At 37.5% G+C, this 15632-nt stretch overlaps 1 protein-coding gene across 1 annotated transcript; it reads left to right on the forward strand.

The window, feature by feature from the left end:
* The first annotated feature begins 304 nt into the window (after nucleotides 1–304).
* LOC141611503 (alcohol dehydrogenase-like 7) lies at nucleotides 305–14436 on the forward strand. Its single transcript, XM_074430057.1, has 10 exons — nucleotides 305–404; nucleotides 515–651; nucleotides 1001–1047; nucleotides 1973–2298; nucleotides 2441–2523; nucleotides 2629–2704; nucleotides 2834–2898; nucleotides 13149–13244; nucleotides 13724–13888; nucleotides 14264–14436. Exons 1-10 carry the CDS (start codon nucleotides 371–373, stop codon nucleotides 14378–14380), a joined length of 1146 nt encoding a protein of 381 aa, XP_074286158.1. The 5' UTR covers nucleotides 305–370; the 3' UTR covers nucleotides 14381–14436.
* Nucleotides 14437–15632: the final 1196 nt, after the last annotated feature.

The following is a 15632-nucleotide window of genomic DNA, read 5'->3' on the forward strand; positions in this document are numbered from 1 at the left end:
TTTTCTCAAAGTCAATCACAGAAGCGACACATGAATAAAAAACTTGACCTGACACGTCACACGCAAGTAACTTGTGTTTTAATATACTTCGTAATACTAATACTTATATGACCTGGCTTCAAACCCCGTAAACATAATATTCATCTTTGTAACTCCCTTTTTACAGCGAAAAATAAATGATTTCAACCTAGTTTTTATTTCTTGTAAAGGGCCTCCTTTTTGGCTTCAAAACCGGACCCAAAAGAACATTAAACGCCCGGTTGATATTAATTTGTGGGCCACAGGTGATTGGCATAAAATTCTCCGGCTATTAAGTTATAAATTAAGAGTAGTAGACTTTGAAGATCATGTCTAAGAATTTCCCAAGAATATGACTTCAGTAGGGAAACCCATTCATTGCAAAGGTAATATGTTTATCAACCTTATTTTGTTATTATGTGATTTTTTCGGTGTTCAAACTCATCGTTTTGACCATTTGATGCTTGATGAGTTGATGGTATATGAAACGGTGCAGCCGCGGTAGCAAGGGAGGCCGGAAAACCATTGGTGATTGAAGAAGTGGTGGTTGCTCCACCTAAGGCACACGAAGTTCGTATTAAGATCATTTGCACTTCTCTTTGTCATAGTGATCTTACCTTATGGAAATGGAAGGTAGACGATATTTAATTTCTCGGGTTCAATTAATTGTTTACCTTTTGTTTTTCTATTATCTTTTGTATGTCGTGACAATAATACATCTATATGACCCGTATATGTGTCTTACGATAGGAACTTCCATTGAATATCGAATTAGCACCATCATCCTATGATCAATCGTCAACATAACACTACACATGCATCCATAATTCCATATTGTCTAAAAAGAATTTGATAATGTTAAATTTTTGAAAACCATTGCAAATTTTATAACCCGTGTGACTGTGTCACGTCTATTTTAAAATTTATACGGATCGTGGTAACATAGTAACGTATTATTGCTTTGTTTAATGCTCTATTGTAGGAACCACCTGGATACTTTCCAAGAATCTTGGGTCATGAGGCTGCAGGGTAATGCTTTTACCTACTGTGGACATTATGTTTGTTACCTATAGTTATGCGTGTATTTACCAAAAAAAAGTTGATAAGTAAAATAGTGGAGGAGCTACAGGAGCGCGCTCGCCCGCTGAAAAAATGAAACTTCTAAAGCTTTCGTCATTTGTCATGTTGAAATTTTTTCGTGACTGTCACTATAAATAAATAAAACACGTTTAAATTGAGAATTTGAATAGTGGTTTAATAGTGGTTTAAGCAATATTAATAGTAATCAATTGTGTCCTATTTTAATAGTGGTTTAAGCAATATTAATAGTTGTACCAATACTTTTGAATAGTGGTTTTAATTTTTAGGATGAATGACTACACATATGTTTAAGCAATTGTGTCCTATTTGGCCCATTGTTTAGTAATCCATGTTTCGAATTTTAGGTTAGTTAAGTTTTTATTAATAGTTGTACCAATACTTTTAGACACCGAATGGTTAAAACGGAGATATTGTTCTTCGAATCCCCCTCCTCTCTATTGTAATGCGACTATTTATTTATTTAGGTCTTATACAGATCAATAGACATTGAAATGTGAAATTTCTAATATCCGAATTTTAGGAGTCTATACCAAACATCAACTTTTTTATAGGGCCGTCTATCAGTCTATCACATATAACTGACTTAAAATGAGAATAATCCACAAATAATTTTGAGACAGTTTATGAACACAATTTAAAATGAGAAATAATATTCAGTTATTCACAATACAAAGTAGAATATGAAACAAATCAAATAATGCATGATAATACAGAAATAATCTTACTAGTCGGATCAATAATTGCCACCTCTAATCTAGAACACTTCTAGCAGAAATTTGACTTGCGGCCTAATATCTATTGAATAACTAACATAATTTAATCCAGCAAATTCTGATGCTTGATATTGTTACAGTATTGTGGAGAGCATAGGAGAGGACGTTAATGAGTTTGAAGAAGGAGATTTCGTAGTGCCAGTGTTATTGGCCAACTGTAGGGAATGTATCGATTGCAAGTCTACGAAAAGCAATCAATGCGAAACACTGCCATTTAAGCTGTCACCATATATGCCAAGAGATGAGACAAGTAGATTCACAGATACCAAAGGGGAAGCCTTGTACCATTGTTTACATGTCTCGAGTTTCAGCCAGTATACAGTTGTGGATGTTGCTCATGTTGTCAAGATTAACCCTGCTATTCCATCTGATAGAGCTTGTCTTCTTAGTTGCGGACTTTCCACTGGTACTTTTTGCTTTCTTTTCTGGTATAAGACGATCTCACATGTGAGACTGGTCTATTTAATTGTATAGGAGTAATATAATTAAACAAACAAGTTTTTTCTAGTAAATGAGCATGTTTCTGAAAGCGAGAAAGAGATGTGCAGGAGTTGGTGCTGCTTGGAAAACAGCTCAAGTCGAAGCAGGATCAACAGTTGCTATATTTGGCTTAGGAGTCATTGGATTAGCGGTATGCGTCTTACTCTAAGTAATAATTAAGACTGTAATGTAATCTTTCACAATGGAAGGATATGATTTGATGCGTCTGGTTGGGCTGTCTTTTTCTGATGCAAAGGTCGCTGAGGGTGCAAGACTGTGCGGAGCTAACAGAATCATTGGCATTGATTTAAATCCTGCCAAATTCGAATCAGGTAAGCTGTATTCGGAAAACACTCTCAGATATAGATGACCAGTGTTTAAAGTTAGACTACCAGCAAGTTTGATTTCTAATCAAATCATGGTTCCGATAGTATGACGTCTCATAATTGTGCTTTCTGCAGGAAAAAAGTTCGGCGTTACTGACTTTGTGAACCCACAAGACACAGGGAGTAAATCAGTCAGTGAGGTCTTGATCTTTCCTTTCACGCACCTGTCTGTTTCCAGTTGTCCACAGATGTCCTCATTTTCTTCTGTTGGTAGTATTGTTTTTTCATGAGATTTTTTGTGTTAAAAATTGATGCAGGTTGATGAGTTTATGGATTCAAGTACCTAAGAGGGGGAGGGGGTGAATTAGGTACTCTTTTAAAAATTTTAACTTCAACTTTATTGGATTAAAGTAAGTTAAGTAAACAAAAGAGATTAGATGATACTTTGAATAATATTGAAAGATTGAACAAGTATCACGATGAATGTTTGCTGAAGTATGAAAGCAACAATCGTTCTGACTGTATCTATTTGTCTCGGTTTGTAGAGTATTATTCTGCAGGGCCAAATACGACGGTATGATGATGAATTATTCTAAGTTTAAGCAAAACGAAACAAACAAACAAAGAAAGCAGCGGAATTAAAGAGATAAGCAATGAACACAAGTTTTTGAATTGGTTCGGCAAATACTAAAGTGCCTACGTCCAATCTACCTTTTTATTACTTTCCTTTAGTGATCTACTCCGACAACTAAAAGACCCTTGTAATAAAAGACGCCAACCTACTCCGGTTGCAAAGCTAGTACAAGAACTACTCCGTTCTATGACAAGCTAACTCGCAATCTACTCCGATTGCCAACTCACAACCTACTAGGTTGTCAAGAGTAAAAGACTACTCCGTCCTAAACTCTTCTAACACACTTAAAATGTAAAGGATCAAGTTTCCACTAACACATTCTTAACAAAGAATAGAGGTGGACAACTTTTACAAGATCAACACTTTTAAGCAAGAGAGTTTAGTATAGAGAAGCAACAGTGATAGTACGATCGTAGAAACCGAAAGACACTTGAAGACTTTTAAAAGATTTTGCAAATGAAACACGATTTTTAAGCTTTAAAAATACTTTGCAAATATGGAAGAATTAAATCAGAAAAGTCTTGGGGATTTAATGAAGAGGGAGCACGGTTTATATAGAGGAGGTGAGTGAAGGGGGTTGCTAGGGTTTTGAGGGGTCAAAGACCTCACATGTGAAGACCATTTGCAACCACCTAATAACTTGCACCAAAAAGGAGTCTTTTGCAAATGTAAGAATAGAGAAAGAAGGTTTGAAAGACAACCTTAAATGCTCATGCTTTTTCAGAAAAACAAAGGATGTGAGACAAGTCACATGATGACAAGTTAGTACCAAAATGGCAAAAAGCAATTTTTGTTTTCTTAAAAACCAAAGGATTGAATTTGCATAAAGAGGAAACATTTTGAATAATTCAAACCACTCTTTAAAGAATACTACCTCCTTAATAAAAATCTGATATTTATCTTTGAAAGAAGAATCACGTGAAAGCTTTTGAAAGATAAAAAGGATCTTCAAGTTTCTACGAGTTGTGGCAAGATCCACTCAAATTTGTTTACTTGTTAAAGCAACGATCATCCGGACCGTTTCTATTACTCGCTATACTCTACTTTCTCACTTGTACATTAGATGACACACGACTAATTACAATGGGATTAGTAACAACTTCAACACTTCTTAATCCAAGCTTGATTACATCATTAGTCCTGAAAAGGTAAACTAAGATAGCACAAATCAAATGGGCATGTTATCATCAACATAAGGAACCCAACAAATTCCCCCTTTGATGATGACAAGCCCCAAACGAATGTATAAGCAATTTTAAGCACCTTGATTCAAGATTTTTAACAAGCAAGATCCAATGATAGAGAAGGGACAATATTACCTTACCAAGGGCAAAAACTAGAATCAAACTATCAAGACAAGTTTACGTTGCCTCAAACAAGAATCAAGCTAAGAAGGTTAGACAAGCCATTAGTTTAATCAATAAGCAAGGAGATTTAGAGCATGAGTTTACCTTTTCCCCCTCTTGACATCATCAAAAGGATAGGGATGTCACAAGCATTAGAGTGCAAATAGTCATAAGAAAACACAAAAAGACACATGTAGGTGTGACAAGGTAACAAGGTCAACATCAACAAGGATTAAGCATAAGTTAATCAAAGTTCAACAAAGCTAAATAGAGTTTAAAGTACACCACCAATTGTTCAAAATAACAAGCAATAAAACATAGTCTTAGAAAGGCACAACCAAGGTGGAACAAAATGAGGGGATACGGGTAAAAGGTTAAAAGGGCCGAGAGGAAGGAGGAAGGCTAAGGGGAGGAGGCTTGTTCACCATCCGAGCCACTACCCAACGGGTCATCATCCACATGATCATCACCGACTTCTTTTGTTGACACAAGAGTGGAAATGATGTCCACCTCTCCACGGATGAGATCCATTGTGGAGGCAAGGGCCGAGATGGCCAAGTCCTTCTTACGAGCATCTTCCTTAAGCCACGCACCTAACTCTGCCACGGCATTGAGTACTTCCCTCATACCACCCGCATTCACTTGACTTGATGACCCAACTTAGGGTCTTTTTTAATTTTCACGAAATCGGCTCATCATTCTCAATTTTGATCAACATCTTTCCCATTTGCCCATCACTCATCACATCACACATATCCAACGAACCCAAGCTAGTGTTTACCAACACCCCTTGTGCCTTGAGCACAACCGATAACCACATGCCATAGGGGAGGTAAATTATACTAGAAGAAGGTCGACGAAACTTGGTTGAAATAAGGTGAAATCTTTTAAACATCAAACCAATTAGGTTCACCTTCTTATGGGTAGCAATATGATAGATTAAGTATTGTTGGGCTATGGTGAGCTTTCCTCTATCACCCGAAGGATAAATTGAGCGACACAACATGTTAAAAATGATTCGAAGAGGAGGTGGGATTTGGGTGTTGCTCACGGGTCCGGGGGAAACAGTTTTGGGACAAACGGTTTGAGCAATGCTAAGAGGTGAGGCATAAGACAAAGCCACCCAAGTTTCGGAGGGGAGTTTGTCATAACCTCCAACGGGAATACCAAGGGCGGTAGCGAAATCAGATTGAGACAGTTTAAGGGACTTACCGTTCACCTTGGCCGTAAGAGTTTCACCAGATTTATCAATCCGTACCGTAGCAAAGAATTGAATCACCTCACTAACAAACACCGGCTCTCGCATTTCCAACAGTTTTTCCCAACCTTGAGCTAAAACCATATCTCGGACTGAGTGAAAGGCAGGCGGGTCAAACCACGTTTGAGTGTAAACCCGAGGGGAGTGAATAGCTTTGATGTTCATTAACCTCTCACAGTTTTTGTAAATTGAAGTAGGGAGATCAATACTCTCAAGTTGATCCCAAACCACGGCCAAGTCCCATTTCGAGATAAGGGACACCGGATCTGAGGGAGCAAGGTAGACAAGCTTTTTCTTTGAAGGTTTCGATTTTTTCTGAGGGGGTTCATTTGGATTTTCAATTGGGGTATCAACAATCGGGTTATCAACATTGCTTTGCTCGAAAGTTTCTGAAATTGGGGGTAATTGAGAGGAGGAGGCTTTTTCTTTTCTCTTGTTGTTCTTTTTCGCCGGAGTCGGGTCAGACTCGCCGGACTTTGATGGGTTTTCATTCAGATCAAATTCGGTTTCATCTTCAACATCTTCAACCAATACCGTCACTGGTTCAGAGGAGGAGCTCGGAACAGTGGAGCTCTTCTTTCGAACACCTCGCGTGCGCCGTCCTACCATTGAGGCGATGGGTATGTCGTCGGATGATGGAGGGTTAGTGGGTTTTGGTGATGGTTGAGGGCTAGGTGGATCTGGGTTTGTCGAAGGTGATGGAGTCGTGTTTGATGTTTGAGGAGGGAATGCGTATGAGGTTTTGGTTGAGGTCATTGTTGGTGTAGTTGATGTCGGTGGGTTGGATGTGACAGGTGGTGAGGTAACTTTTGTGGGTTTGATGGGTATGGGTGTGTTAAAGGAGGTTTTTACCATTGTGGATTAAGGGTAGGATAGCTATGGAGTTAATGGATTTGGGAAATGGAAAGGTTAGTGGGTTTAGGCGGATTGGACGGGTAGGTGTAGGTTTTAGTTTTAGAAGTTAATGGCCCATTAAATGTGACAAGAGAGGTGGTTGGCCCAACTAGACAAGTTTAATTACTCGAAATAAAAACGCAAGGTAGCATACAATAAACGTAAATTTAGATATGAGGTTGAGTGATTACCGACTCACAAATACGGTGTCAATTTTTGGTCTAATTATGAATTCAATGCACTTAGAACACTTAATAACATATATCCAAATTTAATTTAATCAATTAAGGAATTGTGTAAAATTCACACAAAAAATCACATGCTATTAATTAACCCAATTTCTAATCTAAATTTCTCAAAATGTTCTCTTGCAAGTGGTTTAGTAAAAATATCGGCAATTTGATTTTCGGTCTTGCAAAAGATAAGTTTAACATGTCCTTTTTCCACATGATCACGAATAAAATGGTGACGAATATCAATATGCTTGGTTTTAGAGTGTTGAATAGGATTTTTGGAAATATTTATTGCACTCGTATTATCACACATTAAAGGAATGGAGTCAAAAATAATACCAAAATCCAAGAGTTGTTGTTTTACCCAAAGGAGTTGAGAACAACAATGTGCCGCGCTAACGTACTCACTTTCGGCCGTAGAAAGAGCTACCGTATTTTGTTTCTTTGAGGCCCAAGAAGTCAAGCAAGGACCCAAGAACGTTGCAATTCCGGAGGTACTCTTTCTATCAATCGTGCACCCCGCATAGTCCGCATCCGAATAACCTATAAGATCAAAAGGACAATGTAAAGGGTACCACAAGTAAAGATTTTGGGTTCCAATCAAATACCGAAGAATTCGTTTAACGGCTTTGAAATGTGATTCTTTCGGATTTGCTTGGAACCTAGCACATAAGCATACACTAAAGAGAATGTCGGGACGACTTGCGGTCAAGTAAAGAAGTGAGCCTATCATACCTCTATACACCTTATCACTAACATTCTTACCGAGTTCATCTTTGTCCAATTTGGACCCGGCTACCATAGGTGTATCATGAGGCTTACCATTTGTCATCCCAAATTTCTTAAGCATTTCTTTGATGTACTTTTGTTGATGGATCATGATTCCATCCTTTGATTGCTTAATTTGGAGCCCAAGGAAGAATCCTAGCTCACCCATCATGCTCATTTCAAACTCCGATTTCATTAGTTCGAAAAATATAAGTAAAGGAGTTCATTTGTTGCACCAAATATAATGTCATCAACATATACTTGTACAACCAACGGTTCGTCGTTGTTGCTTCAAGAACAATGTTTTGTCAACGGAGCCTCTTTTAAAACCATTTTCAATAAGAAATTTAGACAATCTATCATACCAACATCTTGGTGCTTGTTTTAAACCATAAAGAGCTTTGTCTAATTTGAAAACATGGTTAGGCAAATCATTGTTCTCAAAGCCCGGTGGTTGCTCTACAAAGACATCTTCTTCCAAATATCCATTTAAGAAAGCGGTTTTGACATCCATTTGGAAGAGTTTAATGCCTTTGTGAGCCGCAAAAGCTATAAGCAATCGTATGGCCTCAAGTCTAGCTACCGGTGCATAGGTTTCATCGTAATCAATACCCTCTTGTTGGTTATAACCTTGCACCACTAGTCTAGCCTTGTTCCTTACGATTTCTCCCGAGTCATCAAGCTTGTTGCGAAAGACCCACCTAGTACCAATGACGGTACGATTAGGCGGTCTAGGGACTAAGTGCCATACCTCATTTCTTTTGAATTGATTGAGCTCATCTTGCATGGCAAGCACCCAATCTGCATCAGTCAAGGCGACTGTTACATTTGAAGGCTCAATTTGAGAAAGGAATGCATTATGGGCACAATACTCATTGAGGTGAGCGAGTTTGTTGACGGATGATCTTGTTCGAATTCCCGAGTTGAGATCACTTGTGAGATTAGTAAGTGGATGAGAGCTTTGATGTTTCCACTTCTTTGGAACAATAGTTTCTTGTTCCCCCTCAGCTGCATCAGTCTCAGTGACTGTTGCTATTGGCCTGGAAGGTTCTTCATCCTCACTGTTTTGGTTTTCTTCAGTTCTGGAGGTAGAAGCAACAGTTGTTGGGTCTGTTGCTTCCAGAGAGGAATCAGAAGTACTCCGTGTTCCCCCGAGTTCTTTGCTCTCCTTTGAAGGTGACAGTCTCTCGTGTCTGTTGCAATTCGGTCTTTGGGAGCTTCTTCATCCGTGAACACGAAGTCTTTTCGAACAAGACCAATCTCAAATTCATCATCCTCATCCTCATCATCATCATCCATGTTTTGTACCTGTCCAAGCACACTAGATTCATCAAAAATGACATGGATGCTTTCTTCAATTAACAAGGTTCGTTTATTGTAAACTTTATAGGCCTTGCTATGATCGGAGTACCCAATAAATACTCCTTCATCACTACGTGGATCGAACTTACCCAAATTGTTTTTACCATTGTTGTGAACAAAACATTTGCTTCCAAAACATCTAAAATATGAAATGTTGGGTTTTCTTCCACGCAATGATTCATAAGGGGTTTTATTTAAGATACTCCTTATCATGACACGATTATAAATGTAGCAAGCGGTATTTACCGCTTCGGCCCAAAAGTTCTTAGGCAACTTGCTAGTTAATAACATTGTTCTAGCCATTCCTTCAAGGGTTCTATTCATCCTTTCAACCACACCATTTTGTTGTGGGGTTCTAGGAGCCGAGAAGTTATGGTCTACACCATTGTCATCACAATAAGCACCAAATGATGAGTTTTCGAATTCGGTTCCATGATCGGTTCTCATTGAAACAAGTTTTAAACCAAGTTTATTTTGAATCTTCTTTAACCAAATTAGAAACTCATCAAATGTCTCATCCTTAGAGCTTAGGAAGAGTGCCCAAACAAACCTAGAGTAATCATCAACAATGACACACACATAACGACTACCACCTCTACTTCTAGTTCTCATTGGTCCACACAAGTCGATATGTAAAAGTTGCAAAGGTTGAGATGTACTCATAATTCTTTTGGATTTGAAGGAACTTTTAACATGTTTACCTCTAGCACATTCATCACATACTTTATCAATTTCAAATTTTATATTAGGAATACCTTCAACCAAATCAAGTCTTTTAAGGGTATTAAGAGTTTTTGTACTAACATGACCAAACCTTTTATGCCATAACCAAGGATCATTGTTCATTACACTCATGCAAGACATGGTGTGACCGGATAGAGAGTTCAAATTAGTTAAGTAAACATCTTTGACACGTCTTCCTTCGAGTATTAGTTCATTGGTAGTGGCATCAAAAATTCGACACACATTAGCATGAAATTCAACAACATTACCCTTATCACAAAGTTGAGATATACTAAGGAGATTATGTTTCAAACCTTTGACAAGCCGCACATTGTCGACACAAAGTAAGGATGACTTACCAACTTTTCCAATACCAATTACTTCACCTTTCTTGTTGTCACCAAACCTTACCGTGCCACCATCATACGCTTTAAGTGAGAGGAATTGGCTTCTATCACCCGTCATGTGACGAGAGCATCCACTATCCAAGTACCAATTGCGGCCGCCTCTCACCAAGCCCTCGTTGTCGGAATCGGAGTCGGAATCGTCGGGGTTAGCCATGAGGCATCTTAAGTGTTCAAGTTTTGAGGTTTTTGAGACTTTTTCTTTACCATGATTTGCAAGACACATTTTAGCCTCAAGATCCTCCTCGATGAGTTCCTCATCTTCCTCGGAGTCGGACATTCCCCATATAGCACTCATGACTTTATGTTTATAGTCTTTTTTAACCTTTTCTCTTCTTTCCTTAGATTTGATTTCCTCCCACTTGGGACATTCTTTAATTTGATGAGTTTTATCACCACATTTAAAGCATCCCACGGTGGAAGTAGGTCGTCTCTTAGGAAAGCGTTTTTTCGAGTAATTATTAGTGAACTTTTTGTTACCTTGTCCATTTATCAATCCGGCTAAGTTTCTTGTGAACATAGCAAACTCGTCTTCCTCCTCATCTTCTTCATCACTTGGAGAAGATGTGAGGGCGAGACTCTTTCCCTTTGATGACTCACTAGAATGCTTATCGAGATTGAACTCGTGAGCCATTAGTGATCCCATTAGTTCATGAAGAGATAGGGTTGACAAATCTTTAGCTTCCTCTATGGCGGTGACTTTAGGTTGCCATTTAGGGGTTAGACTACGAAGGATTTTTCGAATGATGTCCTCGGACTCGAAATTCCTTCCTAGACTTTGAAGCTCATTAATTATACAAGAAAAGCGAGAAGAAAAATTATTTAAAGACTCGTCCTTTGACATTCTAAACATTTCATATTGTTGCATGAGAAGGTCAATACGGTGTTTTCTTACTTGGGACGTCCCTTCATATGCAAGTACAAGGGAATCCCAAATGGATTTTGCCGTAGGACACCCGGAGATTCGACTAACTTCCCCCTCACCAACACAACGTTGAAGAATCGACATTGCTTTGGAATTCTTTTCGGCAAGCTTGAAGTCGTTCTCATTGTAATTTCTTTCCTCTTTTGTCTTGGTGAAACCGTTAAGAATATCGGTTTCCTCAATGGCAAGAGGTCCATTTTGGATGATGTTCCAACATTGATAATCGATACTTTTGATGTAATGTTCCATTTTGAGTTTCCACCATCCAAAATTCGAACCGGTAAAGACCGGGATCTTGGAGTGTTTCTCGGAATCCATTACCCACGAATCAAACTCTAAGGCGGTTAGCCTCGATCAAGAGCACGAGGCTCTGATACCAATTGATGAGTTTATGGATTCAAGTACCTAAGAGGGGGAGGGGGTGAATTAGGTACTCTTTTAAAAATTTTAACTTCAACTTTATTGGATTAAAGTAAGTTAAGTAAACAAAAGAGATTAGATGATACTTTGAATAATATTGAAAGATTGAACAAGTATCACGATGAATGTTCTTGAAGTATGAAAGCAACAATCGTTCTGACTGTATCTATTTGTCTCAGTTTGTAGAGTATTACTGCAGGCCAAATACGACAGTATGATGAACTGTTGCTTCTAAGTTTAAGCAAAACGAAACAAACAAACAAAGAAAGCAGCGGAATTAAAGAGATAAGCAATGAACACAAGTTTTTGAATTGGTTCGGCAAATACTAAAGTGCCTACGTCCAATCTACCTTTTTATTACTTTCCTTTAGTGATCTACTCCGACAACTAAAAGACCCTTGTAATAAAAGACGCCAACCTACTCCGGTTGCAAAGCTAGTACAAGAACTACTCCGTTCTATGACAAGCTAACTCGCAATCTACTCCGATTGCCAACTCACAACCTACTCCGGTTGTCAAGAGTAAAAGACTACTCCGTCCTAAACTCTTCTAACACACTTAAAATGTAAAGGATCAAGTTTCCACTAACACATTCTTAACAAAGAATAGAGGTGGACAACTTTTACAAGATCAACACTTTTAAGCAAGAGAGTTTAGTATAGAGAAGCAACAGTAGCCACGACTGTAGAAACTGAAAGACACTTGAAGACTTTTAAAAAGATTTTGCAAATGAAACACGATTTTTAAGCTTTAAAAATACTTTGCAAATATGGAAGAATTAAATCAGAAAAGTCTTGGGGATTTAATGAAGAGGGAGCACGGTTTATATAGAGGAGGTGAGTGAAGGGGGTTGCTAGGGTTTTGAGGGGTCAAAGACCTCACATGTGAAGACCATTTGCAACCACCTAATAACTTGCACCAAAAAGGAGTCTTTTGCAAATGTAAGAATAGAGAAAGAAGGTTTGAAAGACAACCTTAAATGCTCATGCTTTTTCAGAAAAACAAAGGATGTGAGACAAGTCACATGATGACAAGTTAGTACCAAAATGGCAAAAAGCAATTTTTGTTTTCTTAAAAACCAAAGGATTGAATTTGCATAAAGAGGAAACATTTTGAATAATTCAAACCACTCTTTAAAGAATACTACCTCCTTAATAAAAATCTGATATTTATCTTTGAAAGAAGAATCACGTGAAAGCTTTTGAAAGATAAAAAGGATCTTCAAGTTTCTACGAGTTGTGGCAAGATCCACTCAGCTGTTTACTTGTTAAAGCAACAGATATCCTGGACCGTTTCTATTACTCTGCTATACTCTACTTTCTCACTTGTACATTAGATGACACACGACTAATTACAATGGGATTAGTAACAACTTCAACACTTCTTAATCCAAGCTTGATTACATCATTAGTCCTGAAAAGGTAAACTAAGATAGCACAAATCAAATGGGCATGTTATCATCAACATAAGGAACCCAACACAGGTTATTAATGAAATGACAGGAGGAGGAGCAGATTACTGCTTTGAGTGTGTAGGCAGGTCGTCTTTGATGCAAGACGCCTATGCTTGCTGTCGAAAGGTCTGTCTCTCTTTCACTAATAAAATCTTCCTGCTTGTGGAGCTGTTAGATCCGACCTAAGAAACTCACCCGTTTTTTAGACCAAACCCGATAGAACTCAAAAATATGGTGAAGTGAAACCCACTGACTTCACCTGGCCTGATTGCAAACCATATACAACTCGATTATCACTTGACAAACCTAGCCCAAGGTGACCCGTGACATTGACACCAAAATATTATAGGGCTTAATATTAATTCGAATGAAATTGACATGGTATTTAATTCTTACTCAACATGAATTATCGACATAAACCCTTCCCTATCAAACAATTGATCCGAATTGGACCTACTCGACCCTATTGGATTGAATTTTAAGCTTACAAGACCCAAAACCGCCGCAAATCACCTGATTTCTAACTCTACATATTAATATGCTCTTAAACAAAGTCCTCAATTGTCATGGTAGGATTAACAGTTACTACCATTGTACAAACGCAGGGATGGGGGAAGACGGTGGTTGTAGGCGTTGATAACCCAAAGTCGGAGATAAAATTAAACTGTCACGACGTGCTACACAATGGAAAAACTTTGACAGGGTCCTTATTTGGAGGCCTCAAGGCCAAATCTGATGTTCCAACTCTTGTCAACTGGTACTTAGACAAGGTACATTATTAATTTTCCCCTTATCACTCGTTGTTAATTTGCATTTTCGTGTCCTCTTCAAATTATTTGCGACGAATACATTCACATAAGGTCGAATAATATATGATGGAATTTGAACCCAGATTATTATGAATATACTATCTCTCGTAACTTAACCCATCTCAGTTAGCTAACATATGCAAATAATGTGTAAAATTGTAGTCACACATTACACATATGTTCAATTGTCACACTGCACTCGATCACATACAGAGTCACGGTCTTACATTTACATATTCGTAATGCATAGAGTTGCGTGGAAAAGGTCATTGTAATTAAATACGCCTTGTCAAATTAAGGGAATTGATTTTTTACTTGTTTTTTTTCTGTGATCAGAAATTACAGTTAGATGAATTTGTAACACATGAGATGAAGATTGAAGATGTCAATGAAGCATTTGAGCTGCTTCTCGACGGAAAGTGTCTCCGATGCGTTTTATGGATGGATAAATAACGGAAACTATAAACCCTTTAGTGCGACATTACAAATTTGCGGGCTTTAATATTTTGTAATACTATGATAAGACGAATTTTATTAGTGTCACTTATGTGATAACATTTGTATTCATGTAACTTTATATTTTATTATAAGACCATTTTTTTTAACTAAAACCTATTGTTTTCTATTATAAAAACTATTATAAATATATTTCTTAAATAATTAATTATAATATTTACATATTCAATGAGAATGTGAACCAATTTTTAGTATAAACAAAAAATTGGTCATATAACTTTTCATTATAACATCATTAACAATTCTCATATAAGGAACATTTTTCGCCAAAATAAATAAATAAAACATTTGAACATGTTTTTTAATAATCAAGAATTTTAAGATTAAAATCTAATCAATAATTTTGATTTTCATTAATAGTAAAATAATTAATTAGCAAATTTTAATTTTGAACATGTGGTTAATCTATATATCTATCTATATTAATAAAGGAAGCTTTTTTCGAGCTTTTACAGAGTCTCCAACATTAGCAAAATACCTCAAATTAATAAATATATAAATAATGCTAAATAACTTCTACTAAAAGATAAAATATACGTTATTATATTTGCGATGGTATTTGTAAAATTAACTTTTATCTAAACACTAGGGGAAGACTCCAACTTTTTTTTTTTGGTGTAAACCGGGGTGTCCACCGTCGACAACAGTGTATAATCCCCTCGCCGCGCGTGCTCTCACGAAGAGTTAAACGGCTGGCCAAAGAGTTTGCTCCATTCCCATTGGCAGGGATCGAACCTCTGACCTCATGGTTAAAGGATGAGGTGAGCAACCATCACACCAAACACATTTGGTTAGGTAAGACTCCAACTTTTAACATGTTTTTTTTAACAGTAGTAGTAATTGAGTTGGGCTAGGAATCAATGTATGGTTTTGCATACGTATCCATCTACAACTTTTCATATTTTTTTTTTTTAAATCAAGACTCCTAATAGAAGTTAGTACTCTTATACCAATACTAAAAGGGTGGTGCTCATTCATGGACGGATTTTACTCTTTTATGGACATAAATGACCATTATACCCCTCTTTTCATTCATCCCTTTCATTCATCCCGATTCTTTTTTTTTTCTCTCAATATTCTCACTCTAACTTCCACCATCCAATCACCGCCGCCCATTAGCCACCATCCACCACCGTCTCCCCTGCGCCACCGGCCGGTCTTAATGATCTCCTCAGACCGGCCATCAGAC

This window comes from Silene latifolia, chromosome 1, assembly GCF_048544455.1.
Source record: "Silene latifolia isolate original U9 population chromosome 1, ASM4854445v1, whole genome shotgun sequence".
Taxonomy (NCBI): Eukaryota; Viridiplantae; Streptophyta; class Magnoliopsida; order Caryophyllales; family Caryophyllaceae; genus Silene; species Silene latifolia.